Genomic DNA, 17,520 nt, shown 5'->3' with positions numbered 1-17,520 from the left:
TCAAAATAAAAAACAAAACAGATGAACGTCATTCAACTGATTAAAGGTCCTTGTGATTTTTTTCTGATTTGTAAGGTGAGAGTTGTAGCACTGAATGTTGTTTTACTAAGAATTGATTTAGATTCTGTTCAAGTTACCTTTTCCTGTCATGAACTGACTAAATAAAGAGATCACATTGTGACAAAGAGGATTTTAAAATCGAAACCAGACCTTGGATTTACAGGTTGAGCTGGATCGAACCAACTCAGAGGTGAAGGTTCATTCAGCCATTTCTTAGTGTTGGTACCTCTCCAGCACATTTGATTATTTTCACTTGCTAGTATTGGTTTAAAGTAGTTGATAATATGGGTGCCCACATTTAGTAAACATTTTTGCAATTATTTATCATGTTTATTCTTTGCTTTTTACTTTCGTTTGATTGCAAGGAGCAACAGGAGTTCTTTGGGTTGAAAAGTGCTGGAGCAAAAACATAAGCTAGTTCCTTCAAAGTAACAAAAGGACACATAGTTTCTTCACTTCTTCATGTGAGATGAAGCCTAATATTTCTGAGGCAAAACCAAGAAATGCTTGGAAGTCGTGGAAAACCATCCTAGGCTGGAATACCTGCTCACAGCTGCCAGATGTTAGTCGACTCCAAGCAGCAGATGTGAAGCAGTTCTCAAAAACAAGATATAAAACTCAGAGTTCAAGGAACCACAGGGATGATAAATCTTCAAGGATTAAAAAAAATGTACAGTATAAGTTTGTAAAAAGAAATTACACCCCTGCTAATGTAGCCTTTTTCTGACTTAATAAGTGAGGTTTCCCTGGACATGTTTTCAATACGGTGCATGAAGAGGCCTATCATTTTCTAACATCACATAATAAAGTCCAAAAAAGAAAGTAAACATGACAAATTTTATTTACACATAGAATAAACTCAAGAGAAAAGGATGTGTGCAGCCTGAACAACCTGTTTGTTTTTGAAATCTCAGTAGAAAAGGACTGCTAGCCGGCTACTAGCGAAGCCTCTTATCAAAACCGTTAATGTTACTCTGAGCTTTTACTGTATGTTGCTTAGAAATTACCAAAAACATTGAAAAAATATAAATATGTGACATAATTCAATATCTTTTACATACATTTTAAATTGAAAAAGCAGAAAAACCTTAAGGAAGTTATTCAACAGAAAACATAATTGATCCAAGAGATGTACTGTTATTATTATTATTTTTTTAAACAACTTGGGAATATTCTGCAATGACATCACGCTACCTTCTGCAAAAAAAAGAAAAAAAATTGACAGAAAATTGTATTCATACATACATTGATTTAAAATTTATTTGTTGTAAATGCATAAGAATCTGTTATTTTTAGTATTCAGTATAAATGTGATTTAGATCAGAAAGTAGAAAACATACAAAATAAGAAATGTGATTTGCTCAAAAAAAAAAAGAAAACTAATCTTCTGAGCAGGAGGAGGAAGCTCTGAAACGAACCGTGTATGAAGCGTGGATATTAGCTGAGTGGGTTACACCGAGCCGCCTCGCTCTCACGGCTCATGTCTGCCCTCCCATGGACAAAAAGGGAACAAGTTTTCTTTTTTCTATTTTTTTTTTTTTAAATTGACATAAAGACATTGTTCCTTTGTGGAGTCTGCGGAACATTTGTCAGTTCATACAGCCACCGGATGGACGAGTGCTGGAGCAGATGGAGCAGGTGGAGAAGAAGGAGAAGAAGGAGCCTCTTTGCCCTTGTAGCCCAGAGACAGGATGTGTTTCTGCAGGTGTGTGATCCACTTCTCTTGAACAGACAGAGGCCCGTGAAACACTTCATCGCAGAACCTAAACGGCAGGACAAGCGGGAGTGAACAATATTTCCATCAATATGTCATTTATTTAAAGAAAACCTTTTCTTACTCACCTGCATTTGAGGGAGTAGATTTTACCCACCAGTTTGACCAGTGGAGTCAGAGGCGGCTTCGGCAGCAGAGCAGGGATGCTGCCTGTCCGAGACGGCTGCCGGGAGTGAGAGTGGCGATTTTCATCCCCCGAGGAGACTCCGTGTTGGGGGGCATGGACCCCTGAAACCAGGAGGAATTACATGAACAAAAAAAAAAAAAGGAAACAGCATTCAGCTTTTTCTGGACCTGGCCTTTCTCACCCCTCGCTGTTCGGACGCTGTGATCCTTCCTGCTTGCTTTGTGCTCAGGGTGGTGCAGAGACGAGTTGTGGCTGCTGCTCGGCGAAGCGTCAGAATTCATAGACGTCGAAGCCAAAGAAGAAGATCTCTGAGACTAAAAGAAGAGAAGTCAACGTTAAATAGACTTTGGTTCGTTTGTCTTCAAAGTCCGGTTAGATTGGGGAGGTGTGATTGTGTAATCGAACTCTGCTGCGGCCCAAAAGAGTGAACTCTAATCCGACTACAAACTTGGGTCTCGGTTCAGTTAAAGTGAACTCTGGCGCAGTTCGAATTCATGTGTGAATGCCAAGCAGACCAGAGACACCGCTACAAAAGCAGGAAGCAGATTACAGCGCAGGGCATTCTGAGTAAGTAAGTACAACCAAAACCAAAGTGAGAGCCTAGCGTTAGCAGGGGAAGTGGCTAATAATCTTTTTCTAAAGACAAATGATAAATAATACAATCTCTAAAATCTGATGGCATTCCAGTTTCGTGAAGAAGGAAGTTGTGCTCATGTCTTCTTCACTGGTTCTTGGTGCAGCGCCACCACAGGCGAGGAGGGGAACAGGCTTTCAACTGGTATGGTTCATTTTACACAGTCGGTGTGAAAGCAAACTGCAGCAGCTGAAAATGTAACCAATGTTGCAATTTTGGCCTCCAATCAAACCGACTCTACCGGACTGTCAGGTGTGAAAAATCCCTTCCTGTTGCCAGACAGACAGAAAATTGAACACTAGGTTTAATTCGTTTTAATAAATGAATAAAAAAAATAAATATAATCGTTTAAAAACTGCATTTTGTACCAACTCAAATTATCTTTGTCAAATATGAAAGCGTATTTTAAGATCTCAAACAATAAAAGTGCGACAAAAAAAGCTTAAAAAAGAAGAAAAAGATCATTTTTTTATAGCTAGTGTATAAAACCATCCACTTCATTTACCCAGCATGTCTAAAAGAATGAATGCATTTATCACAGAGCTCACCTTCTTGATGTAAAGGTCTCCATAGCGATAGCGCCTGGTTATTTCTGCCACCTTGTTCGGGTCCCTTCGGATCAGTTCGCTCAGGGTTTCTATCGGCGACGTCGCTCCGTCCGCCTTCCACTCGTACAGACCCAGCTGTCGGAGGTGAGCCCGGCAGTGACTGGCCAGCGCCTTGCGGTTCTCAAAGTCGAACCCACAGAGTTCACAGGTGGCATCTGACACAAGCAGCAACACATGGGTCAGGTTTTATTTAAACAAAAAGACAAAAACAAAACGTGCTTTGGTTACAAAAATTTAACAGCATGTTGAATACATCTTATCCAACATACGTCTTATGTGTATTTTGCTCAATACACATAAGATCAAACATTTCAAGTTTCTTTGGCTCTTCACTTTGATGATGAGTTACAGCACCGTACGCAGAAATTCAGTTCCTCGGAGATTATGAAAATGACGTAAGAACAGATGCAGTTCTCCAGCAGAGAGTCACAGACAATTCATTACTAAATGGAAAGTTAAACAGAAGGAAAAAAGGTGTTAGGAAAAGTGACTCACCAATGTTTGAGACTGCAGATTTCCCATATGGCGTTTTGTCTTTCATTGAGTAGTCAACAGGCGTTGCTGCAGAGCTGGAAGCTCCTTCCCGGGGCGGAGGCTTCTCCTTAGGAGGCCTTTTGAAGCCCGGAGCACTCCACACCGCTTTGCCCGCTGCCGAAGACCCGCTGTGTACCAGCTCTTTCTTTTCCTCACGCCGCAGCATGACCTCTTTTAGAAGGTCGATTGGGGAAGTTCTGATAGACCAGGTGAGGCCGAGCTGCCGGAGGTGAGCGCGGACGTGGCACGACAGCGCTTTCCGGGTGTCGAACAGCTGTCCGCAGAAGTCGCAGAGGACCGTCGGTGGAGACGGCAGGTCTGTGGAGCAGAGTCAGCTCATAGCCAGGTATTCACACTCCTTAGTTTTGTTTTGTTTTTTTACATTTTGTGAGCTTACAAAAACAATGTATGTTGTCAGGATTTTATGTGGCAGACCAACACAAAGAAGGGCATAGATGTGAAAGGGAATTTTAAAATCTGAAAATGTGGTATTCTTTTTTGCTTGTTTTGTATTTTGCGGGTATGTCTACCAGCTTTGATGATGTGAAATCTTTTTCTATTCTTCGTGATAAAACACATCAAGTTCAGTCAGATTGGATGGATCTCTAACAGACTTTCTTCTGTCCATCCATTCCCATCTACTCTGACCATCTTGATGATTCCTGCTAATACTCCGTGTTAGTTTTTAACCAGACAACTTTTGTTTTTTTAACGGTCTCTGAAAAACGATTCTTATTTGTGAAATCCATGACTTATAACATGGGATGCACCGATTGCTGTTTTCTGGTCAATCACAATCTTTAAAAAGCCTGACCTGCTGATTCCAACTTTGGCCGCTACCAATTTTTTTTGGTTTGAAAAGTTGCTAAATACAGCAGCAAAGACTCTGTATTTGCTACTGTGAACAGATGCGGTCTGTCACTCTTTCAAAGCAGAGCAAAAGAGGACAAAGGCTGATTTTCAGAGGCAGATGAGATCGAAGGATAAGACAAATTTTTCAAGTATCAGTCCAAAATTAAGGAAATCGGGGCTGATTTACTGGTGCACCCCTATCTAAGTCTCCTCACAAATAAGCTGGGCAAACAGGGCTATAAGTGAGATTATTTCAATCAAGAAGACAACAGGAACTTTGTGATTTACCCGACTCTGGAGGTTTTGAGGAACTGGCCGCTGTAGGTGCCTTTTGCGTCAAAGAGCTGCTGTCGTTGGCTGCTGGCTTTGGTTCAACGGAAATCTCCATCTCCACCGGCTCTGGCTTTGGTTTCTTAAGAAGCGGATCCACAGCCAGTCGAAATCCCTTCTTCGCCTTCGGCGCCCTGTTGAGTGGCGGCTGAGGGGAGTGGGAGCTGGTGGAAGCGCTCGGAGAGAGACCCGTGGGGGTGAAGGAGGTCCTGGACAGGCTGGCAGCCGGAGACGGCATGGGGACAACGGGAGACGGCGGCGCCGAGGAAGAGCTGGCAGTGCTGGACATTTTTGGAAGATGCATTGGCTCCAACACGCCACTGCTCACCAGCTCCTGCACGGCTTCGATGGCGGAGCTCTTCCCCACCAAGTCGTTCACTCCCATGTGTTTGAGATGGGAGCGCGCGTGGCTGCCCAGGCCCTTACGGTTCTCAAACTTCTCCCCGCAGAGGACACAAGTGCAGGTTTCAGACATCTTAGGCCGCTTGCTGACAGGCGACGTGGGCGGAGAGGTGAAATCAGAGGGACGCTTTGAGGAGGAGGAGGAGGACTTGGAAGGGCTGCTTGATTTAAGCTCGTCCCGTCGTAGGCTGCTGATCGGCTCAAAGTTCTGCTCCTTCATGATCTGGTACAGATACTCGATGGGACCGCCCTGTATGTCGGCGTCGGGGATGCCGATCTGTCGGAGATGGGCACGAGCGTGACTAGAGAGGCCCTTGCGCGTCTCATACCAGCAGCCGCAGAGCTGGCAGACGTGGATCTCATTGTCTGTTTCTGAAGCTGTCAAAAATAATGAACGAAAAAAAAGGATAAAATTGTTACAAAACTATTTTTTTTAATCAAATATCTTTAATAAAATACTAAATACTACAAATATGATTTTTAAAAAAACTATTCCACCGCAGCTCTGTGTTTCACTCTGTTTCAGCTTCAACCCACCTAATGTAAGCGGAGCATCAGTTTCCAGCGGAGCCCACAGTGGCTTGGTGATCGTTTTTTGGTCTGACAGTGACGAGCTGCTGCCTTCAGTCGGCCTAGAAGAAGAGGGAGAGGATGGAAAAAAAGACGCTCCTGCCTCTTTAAGCTTGGCCGGAGATCCCTGAGTGGTCATGACCTTCGCCGCTGTCTTGGAGGAGGCATGAGCGTCCTCCGGAGGTACAGGTGTCTTTGGCTCCTGCTGGGATGCTTTCTTAGGCGGCAACGGTGGAGACACAGATGGGGCGACATCTGGTTTGAGGTCTTTGTCTTTCTCCTGAATGAGCTGGTAGAGCAGCTCTATGGGAGCCCCGCTGTTTTCTGACACGGTCACGCCGAGCTGGCGCAGATGGAGGCGAGCGTGGCTCGAGAGGCCCCGTCGTGTCTCAAAGAAGGCCCCGCACACCTCACACACTACGGGTCCCGAGTTAGCTGCAGAGACATTGAAGTCAAAGAAAGACTGTGAACACGGAGTGAAAAGGAAAATATGGAGAGAACAACAAGTATGACAACACAAACAGTGATCAACACATAATATGATAGGCATCAGTATGTTAAAAAACAAACAAAACTCTGTCTATATCAAAAACAGAACTGTAATCATATTTAAATGTTTCTTTTTTTATTGTCATGCTTTTAAATTTTCTGGCTTTATACGTAGGATTTTGCATATGTCATCAATATAATGGTTTGTTATTTAAAATTACTATTACCACTTGACTGCTCAATAGTTTTTGGACATTTTGTTTAGAAAAAACTGTTTTTTTAAAAACAATTTTTATGCTGTCTCAATTGAACAAACTTGATCCCCCCTAATACCTGTTCAGTGAAGCTTTAGGGATGTGACATATTGTATAAAGTGGGGCAATAATTCACTCATATTTAGCTCTTCTTAGCTACTTGAAAGTGAACTATAGCAATTTTATTACTGGTAAACTTACCTTGAGAGTCCATTGAATAAAGTCGGCGGTTTATTTGAGAGGAGGATTTGTCTTCTTGTAGAGTCCTTAGAAATCATATCAAATAAAAGAAATAAATAACAGAAATGATTTCTGTTAACAATAAATCAAACATTTCGTCATATTATACTTTGACAGAAACAACGCGACACAACTAACATATCGTGTGAAATCTGACCATTCAAAAACGTCTTAATGGCAGTTATCGTTCGTAACAATATCGACTTATTTTCTAATTTTGTTGCTCTAATTTGAACCGATTGCACAAAAACATACAACGAAGTGAAAATTTCGTTTGTGTATTTTTTAAGTAAAAGCTAACTTGAGCTACCTCTCTAGTCTTTTGTTTACATTTGCAATCCTAAGATTATTTTGTTATTAGCGCAGCCCCTCATTCAAGTGAAGCACGAATGAACTACAAATTATACACATCTGTAATTTCATCCAATCAATGGAACCATCAGCAACAACAAAATTACCTTGGACATTCAAGAAACCGCTCGGCACTTCACTCTATGAGCTAACCGGAAGTAGCGTGGTACGCCGCTGGAACTGTTCTTTTCAAAATAAAAGTCGCTATCTATCTATCTATCTATCTATCTATCTATCTATCTATCTGTTTTTGGGCACATTTTCTTGATGTACATTTGAAATGTTACATTTTTAAATATAATAACCTAAAAAGTTGAGAAAACGATTTAATTTTTCCAGCCTAGTGGGTACCAGACAAAAATCCCATTTACTTCCCAGCCAGAACAAAATTATCATTAGCCATTTTGTTTATTATTAAACATATTATTACATGTATTTATTGTTAGGCTTAATTTAGCAGTATCATTTCCCCCCCTTTTTCATCGACACTTTTGGATTTCAGCTTCACTTATATTTGCAAATCAAGTGTTTCCTAAACGTGTCGCCATAACTTATTATTTCTAAGTTAAATCCTCTTCGATTCGTGGAAACGTCGAAAGTCAAAAAGAAGTGTAAGCTGGGGTCTCAAACTCCATGCTTTTATATTGAAAGCGCCTCATTTGTACTTCCGGAGGTCACAGCTGTCCTGGAGTACTTTTTGCGCAGAATCTCCCTCCTTGGATCCTCTTGTCTTCAGCAAGCCGTAGACCTCCGTAGCCAAGTTTTCCACAGCCCTGCGAAACTAAGGTGAGCGCGGAATATAAAGTTTGCGTCTTTAGTTGAATGTCATTTCAGGAGCGCCTGCATAGTTTCAGGGAAATGTTTGTCCTCTAAGGAAAGAGGAGCGCAGGAGTATGAGCGCAGTAGACGGAGCTAAGAATAAGCTAAGCCACAAGCAGCCAGGCAGGCAGGCAGGCGGTCCGGGTTCACTGCTCCCTCCTCCTCCTCCAAGAGTTTCTGGCTCTTTCTTTGTTCCTGAAGCGCAGCTTCCTGCTCACACTGGTCGGGTCTGTGCTTGTTTATCGACTTTATTGTTGAAACTAAATTAAATGCGAGGCTTTCTGCAACATTAAACTGGTGAAATCCACTGCATTGATATTTTACTAAAACACCAAAGTGACGCAGAAAGGGATTTTTATTCATTTCTAAATGAAAGCAACAGCAACGGAATTGCTAAATGCAGTGTTCTTATTTGGTACACTGCAGAATATCAAATAAGAAAAAAAATGTTGAAGTGCGCATTTTGCATAATCATTATATTAGCGGATAATTATTAAAAAATTTGAAACGTGTTAAATGTCACGTTAACGCTGCAGGTAATATGAAGCTTATTGTTTCAGCTTCACATCAAAATAATTTATCCTGCATTAGGTATCTCCATTCTTGGCTTGTGCCGATCATGGTTACATAAGCATAAAAGGCCATTGTTCCCTACTGGCAGACCGTGACTTGCATGTGACCTCCAGCAGGTGTTTGAAAGGAGGCTAATGTTAAGACGTTGCTTTTAAACCTAAGAGAGTTATCTTTCAAATGCCATGTGATTCATGCATGTGTTTTTTTTTTCCCAACCATATATTACCCAACTGTCTAGTTTCCTTCTCAGTTTAGATGTTCATTCTGGTGTTTTTAATGCTTTAAGTATTTGTCTCCCTCAGTTATTCACCACCATGTCTTCTGGAAACGCTCAGATTGGCAAGCCTGCGCCAGAGTTCAAGGCCACAGCTGTGGTCGATGGCCAGTTCAAGGAAATCAAGCTGTCTGATTACAAAGGTGTCTTTTTTTTTTTTTTTTTTTTTTTAATTCCCTGGGGGGAAAAAATAAACAGTGTGTGCACTGTGTGCTCTGGTTTTAAATGCTCAGAGTTTTAAAACCAGAGTTTTTCAACTCTGGTTTAAAAATGCTTAAACCAGAGTTTAAACATTTTTGTGTGTCCCCCAGGGAAGTACGTGGTCGTCTTCTTCTACCCCTTGGACTTTACCTTCGTGTGCCCGACTGAGATCATTGCCTTCAGCGACAGAGCAGAGGACTTCCGTCGTATTAACTGTGAAGTCATCGGCTGCTCCATTGACTCTCATTTCACCCACTTGGCATGGTAAGAGGTTCTTGGGCGTAAAGTACTTGTACATAGTTATTTTGTTCCCCAACTCAACAAAAGATAATGTTTTTACAAACTTTTAAAATCAAATTAGAGTGTCAGGGATCAAAGCTTCCTGCTGTTTTAAGCCTTAAATTAAAGTAAAAGTTTTATCAGGCTGTCTAGGTATTGAAGTTTGTGTAATATCTGCTCCATATGGAGGGAACTCTGGCCTAAGAAGAACCCACCCTGCTCTATCTGCTGCCCTGCTGCCTTTCTGCAGCTTCTGATAAGCGTCTTAATAACGGCCTTCAATTCGTCTCACTCCTTCTAGAAGGAAAGGAGGTGTTGCACAACTTGCCTGATCTTCTGTTTATATTAACGCCTCCCTCCTCCACAAAAATAATTGAAACTATTTCAACTCTTGTGTTGCTTACGTCAACTGCTGAGTTGTTTTTGTTGGATTTCTGCTTTTCCCCCTAAAGTCAACTTATAGAAATGTTGCCTCCTGACTTATTGCTGCTATAGCAAACGGCTACTTTGTGCTTTCTGAAACAAAACTTAATGTGGCAGTCATTAAGTGTAGCCAGGGATCATTTTCTTCAGAATATGCACATTACATATGTATGTATAAATGTGTTTTTCTCCACCTCTTCAGGATCAACACACCAAGGAAAGAAGGAGGGCTGGGTGCCATGAAGATCCCCCTTGTTGCAGATCTCACAAAATCCATTTCCAGAGACTACGGCGTGTTGAAGGAGGATGAAGGCATTGCATACAGGTCAGTTCGACCCCCTAGATTAAAGTTTTAGATTTTTTATTTTTTTTGGGTGGTTAAAAAAAACACATTTTTTCTAAAGATGAAACATAATGTTTAATATATTTTGCTGATCCTGGGGTGTCATTTTGTTCTCTCAGGGGTTTGTTTGTGATTGACTGTAAGGGAACCTTGAGGCAGATCACCATCAACGACTTGCCTGTGGGTCGCTCTGTGGATGAGACCCTGCGTCTGGTGCAAGCCTTCCAGCACACTGACAAACACGGAGAGGGTAAGTTGATCCAGTTTGCTCATCCAAATTATTATACACACAAGCTAATTGCTGACCTTTGACAAACACTATTTTATTAAAGGTTTCTATGTGGAGAGATGCATGAAGATCTCCCATGCTAGATCATCAAATTAACTTTAGATCTGTAAACTCATGCTTTACTACTGGAATCACATATTCTGTGCAATAATCTGGTGCAGTGACTTCATGATGCACAGCAACAAAACCACAAAGCCCATGAGGCAGAGCAGTAAACCTCAAATTAATTCTGTTCCTCAAGCCTGCCTGTTGTATTAGAGTTTAAAACTAACATAAAATTAATCTTGTTGCCTTGACCATGCCAAGCTTCAAGCTCTTATTTACCGCAATATGGTTTTAAACACAGGAAACCTGTGGTCAGTCACTGTAGTAAGTCTACTGAATATGTTCTGAGAAAAGCCACTGAACTTGGGTAACACAGAAGCAGACAAGGCTATATTTAACCAAAGTCATTAAGTGGGTTAAATATGAGCTTTTGGTAATCTTGGATCTGAAATGATATTATAACTGTGTTCAGATTTTTTGACTATTTTTGCTGTTCTTTAAACAGTAACACTGGTAGAACAGTGTGACATTGCAATATCAATGTTTGAGATATTGCTCCAACTAATACAATCCACACTATATATAGATTTATAGTTGCTGGTATTTTCTAAGATGATGATTGGGGAAACAACCATGACGAGAAATGGTCAGAAAAATTTGGGTTCTAAATATAATCCCAATATTCAGCAACAATATCATAGTTGCATCTTTTCCTTATATTGGGCAACAAGCAGATTTGACTGGTGATTAAGAGATGAGCTCAGGTAACAAGGAGGATGCAGACCTGCTGTTCAGAGCAGAGCTGCGTTTTTGGGAGTGAAGGGTGGCAATTCTTTAGTTTCCTGACTGGAAATATTTCCTTATAGCATAAAACTGTATTTCATTTGAGTGAGCGGAGGGTGGTAGTATCTTTCTTTCAGCCAGCAAGATTGTAGCTCTTTACCCAACTGCATGGTGGGGATCTTGGTAGTTGTAAAGCAAAATTTTTATTGTATTATTATTGTTTAAAATAATGACAGTTATCTTAAAAAATAAATATTTAAAAATGGCTTGGCTTTTTAAGGTTTTTTTTCCTTTTAGGTGAAAACTTGGAGCATGTGTTTATGTACAAAAAGTAAGACAAAATTCAAGAAATGGGAACTAGTTTATTGATGAAGCAATTTTAAAAAAGTACTAAAAGTAGATTCTGTCCAGTTTAAATGTTTTCGCCGATGTAATTCATGTTTTTATAATGATGCAAAAGCTGTGACCCATTTGCGATACATGCGGGGGTTTGTTGGAGTTACTTTACACAACGGTAAAATACTTGCTACCCAATCATTTTCACAGGCTCCTCTGAAACTACAAAGAGCAGCGACCGGAGATGTAAAGAAATAAAGGGAGCCTATTGCACAAAACCAAATAATACACTGAAGTTTTACAAACATTTACCGCATCTGAACATGTACTGCACATATTTGTCAAAAAGAACGTAATGAAACTGAAGTAGCTATCTGCCTTCATAGCTTAACCTTAACTAGCACCGATATTGGCTTATCCTCTTGGACATTCACCCGTGTACTTTGTCCTGAGATAACATAGTTTATCAACCACCTCTGACACTTGAAGTAAACTTTATCCCTTTTCTATCTCTGCACAGTTTGTCCCGCCGGCTGGAAGCCTGGGAGCGACACAATCATCCCCGACGTGGAGAAGAGCAAAGCCTTCTTCTCCAAGCAGTAAATCCCAAGGTCTTCTGTCCAGCAGATTGTTCATGAGTACAGCACTTGTTTTTTGGATTGGAGGTTTCCCTGTGAAATACCACAGATCTCACCCATTAGAAGAAACTTAACTTCCTCTACAAGTATCATCCTTGTCTGTTTAGGCTGCAGTTGATGGGATAACCTTTTAGTCTCATGCACTGAAACTATAGTTTAGTTTTGCTCCCTTTTTTTTTTGTTTTTCAAAAAAGTGATATTTTTCCTTGCTGTCATTTGCTACCATCTCTATTAAAACTGTGGAAGAACACTGTCTGCTCTGTGCAAATACATTTTTTGAATCTCAATTCATTAATGACCTCTAGGTGGCAGCAAAACTCTAAATCCGACTTTGAGACAATAATCTGTGAGGGTTTTTTTTTTTGTTTTTCTTTTTCTTCTGTTCTTGGACCTGAGGCAGTTGAACAGCTTTGCCTGGCAGAAGATCACAGTACGTCACAAAGCTGCCAAGTCTTGGGTTAATATTGGAGTTATTGTGGTGGTTGACTCAGCACAACAATCAGCTGTTGCCAAATGGCTCCAGTTCCTGTTAGGAAAGATTGGATAGTTGAATATATATTTAATTTAAAATTGAGCAGAAATGTTATCCTAAATTTTAGTCATTTTGACTGAAACCATAATATTATGTCTAAAAGTACTCCAACTTAGTAAATAATCACTTCTGTAAATGACTGAAAATTGGACATTCAAAACAAGTGTGTGTAAATATGCATGCTGAATTTTATTTAAAAGGAAAACCTGTAAACATTTAACCATTTCAGTTGTGTACCATTAGTACTTTACGTTTTTTTTTTTTATTTATTCTGTTAAATCTAACCTTTGGAGAAGGTGTTGTTCTAGTAAGGATTGGTCTCATTTCATTCATTTATTTTACTCATGTCTTGACTAATTAAGTTGTAAAAGTTTTAAAATAATTAAGTGAAAAATATTCAAGATTCTTTTGTTGGGTGTTTATCTGCTGCCTGAATTGATATATTCCAAAGGGAAATTTAATCTAGTGGCCTTTCCTCCAAATATAGGTGACTTAATTTTGACCCCTTTTTATTTCTTTCGATTATTTCCACCAGCTTTTTCCTGGCAAGTTTTATAAATGAATAATAATAATAAAAAAAAAAACATAAGCAATTTAATGAATTTAGCATTAGCCTATTATTAGTTGCTTTTTCTTAATACCTGTGCTTTCAAATGTTTTTTTTTTTTCATATTTAAATAACAATGCTAGGGCCCACTTTAAAAGCATTAATGTCCTTCAAATTTGACGTTTTTCATATCAAGTCTTTCCGCCAGCTTTTCTTTCCGACTACTTTTTAACTTGAACGTCATTACGACATGTTTTCATGGAACTTTTTTTCTCTTTCCTGAGCTGTTGATCACAAGGCTTGTTTTGGGAAACCAAAAGCAGAATGAGGGGAAACTCCCTTCACTAGAATAAACTCATTGACAAACCTCTCTCTCGGCTGTGGTGTGAAGGGGAGAGCGCAGCCTCTGCCTGGCAATGTAGGAGGGAGTTCCCGGAAACCTTGTCGCGATATGACGTCCGCACGCAACATTTGCCATATACGGGTTTACGCACGTACGTCAATAAGGAGGGGAGGGGGGAAAAAGTCCTACGCTGGGACGTTTTGGCAACTTCTGGTGTAAACTTCTGATCAGTGACAACAGTGTGGTTATATTTACGAGAAATACGACCGTGTTTTTCAAAAAACAGACATTTATAAGCAGCATGGTATTTTAATTACATGTTTTCTTTTACTTAAATATTATCGTACAAGTAAAAAAGAAAAGAAAAAAAAAAAAACAGAAATACAAATAACTTATACACTTAAAAAGCATCACAAAGGGCGAACAAAAAAATGTAAACAGGGAAAAGCCAAGACGACACTTTTAAAAACGCGTTCAAAAATGCCCCTAAGTGTTTCTTGTAGGCTGATTGTAGGATTTCTTGTCTGGCCTTTTTAAAGCCACATACGTTTCAGTTCTCATCCACTCAGCGTATAAAGTCTTATGTTTTTCAGTGCAGTTTTTGTGTCCAGTGTTCATTAAAAAGTGCATAATTTCTTCAGTAAGACTTCACTTTCGGCGCTAGCATGAGCTGGCAGCCACTGCTCACATGAGTCATGACTTTCTGTTTGAGCTGGGCCACCTGTTCCCGCAGCAGAGAGGCCGTGTTCGACAGTCCGGCGTTGTCCGTTTTCAACACCTTCACCTTGTCCTCCAACCGGGCGATGCGCTCCAGTTTGCGCCTCCGACACTTGGAAGCTGCCAGCCGGTTCCTCAGCCGCTTGCGCTCCGCCTTGATCCTCTCCTGGTTCTCCAGGTCGATTGGGGACATCGGCGGGGAGCTGTTGTCGCTGCTCTGCATGTCGGGGACCGTCTGGGGCTCCTCCTTCAAGCCCCCGAAGCGCTGCGAGTGGACGCCAGCTCCGGCCAGAGAGTGCTGGAAGTGGTGCGACCCGTGCGCCACAGCCTGGGGATGCTGGTGGTACTGGTGGTGCGGCAGGTAGCTGATGGTTGTGGACGGGTAGCTGGCCGTGGAGGTCAGGCTGGGGTTCGTGGTGCAGCTGCTCAGGGTCGTGTACTCCAGCGGTTCCGTCTGCATAGAGTGGGCGAACACGGCGCCCGGAGCCGGACACGAGAGCCCACCGGTGCCGATGGAGACGTTTGGAGGCGCCATCTGGTTCATCTTGTGCAGATCGTCCAGGGCTTTGACGAAGCCTTCTGCGAACACCTCCTGGTCCTCTGTGATGCCGCGGTTGTAGAGGTACTGTGCGGGGGTCGGCGTAGTGATGACCCCGTTGCTGCTCTGGATGATGAGCCGCTCGAGTTCAGGCGAAGCGAGCTTCAGCGAGCCCACGTCCGCGGTGCCCGCCGGGTAGAAATCACTGTCTGCGCGCAGGTGCTGTGTCTTGAAGCTCGGGTTCCGATATGAATCGGAGAAGTTCAAGTTCATATTCTGCTTTAGCAGCTTGTAGTCTGTCAGGGCAGCGCCTGGATGGCCATAAGCAGAGAGAAACGAGTCGTCATAAAAAGGCTGTTCCATTATTGTGGACATATTGTGTGTTTTTTTTCTTTTAAAAAAAAAAAAAAAACGACAGTCAAATACAAGAGTGCGCTGCAAACGATGCTGCTGTGTCCCAAATGTGCCAATCTCCAGCGCAAAGTCCCGCTGTATTTATTAATGCTACGAAAAACAGCAAAACTTCCAAAACATGGGAACTGTACTGTACCAAGTCGTCGGTTTGTACCTTTAGATGAATTCAAAGCGGAGTCCAGAGATTTATTCAGATGTTTTCATTCCTCTTCTTCTCTCTGTAAGTCCTAACTTGTCCTCAGTTTCCTTATTACTGGCAGCGGCCGAGGCGCTCCTCTGCTTTTAAAGCGCGTCTCAAGAGGAGCCCGCTGATTGGCTGCTGCGTTAGAGGTCCCGCCTACCGTCGAGAGATTGACATTGACGTTGTTGCCAGTAATCCAAGGCCATAAACAAGACAAGGGGAAACTCGGTGCAGGTAAACAGACGACTCTTGAGTTAAATCCACATTTATGTATTTTCTTTTAAAGAAAAGTGATTTAGAAAGTATCAAGATTTAAAATAAAAAATAAAAGTCAGCGATGGAGCCCGATGTATCATTAAGTGATCAGCTGTTCTAAAGCAACCAGTTTTCCTCTAGCCCATGGATATATAGTCTGGCGCTGAGTCATGCGATCCAAACTGATACGGCCCGCTCCATATTTGGGTATCCTGAGCACCAGTTCCTCCCTGCCTGGAGCAGGAAGTCAATCCCATCCTGGCCCGCTTCCAGCTCCTGACATCGCTGTGGGAGGAGGAGAATGTAATTCTGCTCTCTTCCAGCCAGAGGGCAAGGAGAAGATGGGTAACTGTCAAACATGCCCAAAAGTATCTGGCAACGACTTGGTATATGACAGAGTATTTAAAAAGCCCCTGTTTTATTGAGTTTTGGCTACCTAGTTTTAAAAAAACACACAAAACAAAGAGGAAATCTGGTTGTGTCTTATAAATTTATGTTTTTCTTTATTGTAGCTTGAGGCATTCCTGGATTAGTGAACTCATGACACAACTGCTTAGGTATTTGTGACGGAAGACATGTTCCCTGAACTGAACACCTGTTTGATAGACAGACATTTTGTCTTGCCTGTATGGTAATGAACTCTGATTCAGTGCCCAGAGGGCCACACACCCACACTCCTTTAACTTTCCAATTTTTCCAGCATTCATGTCATATTTGTAAGGCTGTATAGATTTGACTGCATTTCTTGCTCCAACTCTATTCTCAAAACTTGAATGAGCTCTTATTGCCGTTTCAGACAGACGGTAATGACTTAAGTTTTGGACCCACATATGACATAACTACACTATCAAAATGAACCTGTTCTCATCTCTGCTTTGTTTATTTATGTCGGAAGTGTCTTGTTGTGTGACAATCATTGCAAAATTCCCTTAAGTAACACCGCAGGTTTTTCAGAGAAGTTCTGTAACCTTAAGCTATATTTTTAAGGTATCTGATAACAAAGCACAACTACACGGCATACAGTGCCTTGTAAAAGCACACGTAATTCATTAACTCTTTTACATTCCCAACTCCAAACGTCAGTTTATTTTTGCCTGGATTTGATGTAATAAAGTTACATGCAGTAGCGGAAATTTGCAAAGGAAAAAGACGTATTACAAAGAAAAACCATCCAAATCCATAGAGCAAATATATTCAGCCCCTCTTGGTCATTTCATTTTATTACAATGGCTGCTGCAAGTCTTTTTCAGGCTCATGTCTCAGAAACTGATATGCATAAGTTTGGTCAAGAAATAAACATAAATGTTTCTTAACATATCTTTTTCATGTAGGAAATAAATTTCAATTTGCAAATGAACGCTTTAAATTTAATTTTGTAAATCTCTATGTTTGACAAAGTATTTAACCATTTCTTACAATCACAGGTGTAAAAGGATTTGTTTTTATCTGTAGGTACAGCCATCAAATGCAAATTCATAGAAATTCTCAGAGCCAGCATGAGTCACAATGCTGAGCAACAGAAGCTGAAAATGTACAGAATCTTTTATTTTCTTGTATGGGATGAACTCCAGAAATACCCGATCCTCTGCGTGTCTGATGGTGCAGCGTGGAAGCAGTTCTAAAATTCCAGATAAACGTTAGATAACGTGATGACATCACTGTGGCATAATTGGGCTTGTATCAGATTTCGTTCAACACCTCCAGAGCTTCACATGTCGTTTTGTCACAGGCTGAGTAATAGCGCGTTAATTTTTATGTGTAAAAT

The 17,520-nt window shown here is 41.2% G+C and overlaps 3 protein-coding genes across 3 annotated transcripts; 1 reads left to right on the top strand and 2 right to left on the bottom strand.

The window, feature by feature from the left end:
* Positions 1 to 880: 880 nt before the first annotated feature.
* LOC111608615 (protein Wiz-like) lies at positions 881 to 7,413 on the bottom strand. Its single transcript, XM_023333704.1, has 9 exons — positions 7,333 to 7,413; positions 6,836 to 6,900; positions 5,859 to 6,326; positions 4,878 to 5,699; positions 3,699 to 4,055; positions 3,144 to 3,358; positions 2,143 to 2,275; positions 1,903 to 2,062; positions 881 to 1,823 (listed from the first exon to the last, which is right to left on the bottom strand). The coding sequence occupies exons 2-9, from the start codon at positions 6,846 to 6,848 to the stop codon at positions 1,655 to 1,657; spliced, it is 2,337 nt and encodes a 778-aa protein (XP_023189472.1). The 5' UTR covers positions 6,849 to 6,900; positions 7,333 to 7,413; the 3' UTR covers positions 881 to 1,654.
* A 490-nt stretch (positions 7,414 to 7,903) lies between these two features.
* Positions 7,904 to 12,478, top strand: prdx2 (peroxiredoxin 2). The gene is made up of 6 exons (XM_005797237.2): positions 7,904 to 8,011; positions 8,920 to 9,034; positions 9,203 to 9,356; positions 9,997 to 10,119; positions 10,257 to 10,387; positions 12,111 to 12,478. Exons 2-6 carry the CDS (start codon positions 8,932 to 8,934, stop codon positions 12,191 to 12,193), a joined length of 594 nt encoding a protein of 197 aa, XP_005797294.1. The 5' UTR covers positions 7,904 to 8,011; positions 8,920 to 8,931; the 3' UTR covers positions 12,194 to 12,478.
* LOC102237417 (transcription factor jun-B-like) lies at positions 12,395 to 15,877 on the bottom strand. Its single transcript, XM_023333705.1, has one exon. It carries the CDS (start codon positions 15,278 to 15,280, stop codon positions 14,288 to 14,290), a length of 993 nt encoding a protein of 330 aa, XP_023189473.1. The 5' UTR covers positions 15,281 to 15,877; the 3' UTR covers positions 12,395 to 14,287.
* Between the last annotated feature and the right edge of the window lie 1,643 nt (positions 15,878 to 17,520).

The sequence above is a fragment of the Xiphophorus maculatus genome, chromosome 5 (genome assembly GCF_002775205.1).
Source record: "Xiphophorus maculatus strain JP 163 A chromosome 5, X_maculatus-5.0-male, whole genome shotgun sequence".
Taxonomy (NCBI): Eukaryota; Metazoa; Chordata; class Actinopteri; order Cyprinodontiformes; family Poeciliidae; genus Xiphophorus; species Xiphophorus maculatus.
The sequence above is the reverse complement of the archived record's forward strand: the minus strand, read 5'-3'. Positions and strand labels throughout refer to the sequence as shown.

What these genes read in the sequence shown, in the direction of transcription:
- LOC111608615 (XM_023333704.1), bottom strand. An exon ending in CAGCGTCCGAACAGCGAGGG is followed by an intron (nt 2,063 to 2,142) that starts GTGAGAAAGGCC and finishes TCCTGGTTTCAG; the next exon opens with GGGTCCATGCCCCCCAACAC. An exon ending in ATCTACTCCCTCAAATGCAG is followed by an intron (nt 1,824 to 1,902) that starts GTGAGTAAGAAA and finishes CCTGCCGTTTAG; the next exon opens with GTTCTGCGATGAAGTGTTTC.
- prdx2 (XM_005797237.2), top strand. Translation starts at nt 8,932, where the DNA reads ATGTCTTCTGGAAACGCTCAGATTGGCAAGCCTGCGCCAGAGTTCAAG. An exon ending in CAAGCTGTCTGATTACAAAG is followed by an intron (nt 9,035 to 9,202) that starts GTGTCTTTTTTT and finishes TGTGTCCCCCAG; the next exon opens with GGAAGTACGTGGTCGTCTTC. An exon ending in GATGAAGGCATTGCATACAG is followed by an intron (nt 10,120 to 10,256) that starts GTCAGTTCGACC and finishes TTGTTCTCTCAG; the next exon opens with GGGTTTGTTTGTGATTGACT.
- LOC102237417 (XM_023333705.1), bottom strand. Translation starts at nt 15,280, where the DNA reads ATGTCCACAATAATGGAACAGCCTTTTTATGACGACTCGTTTCTCTCT.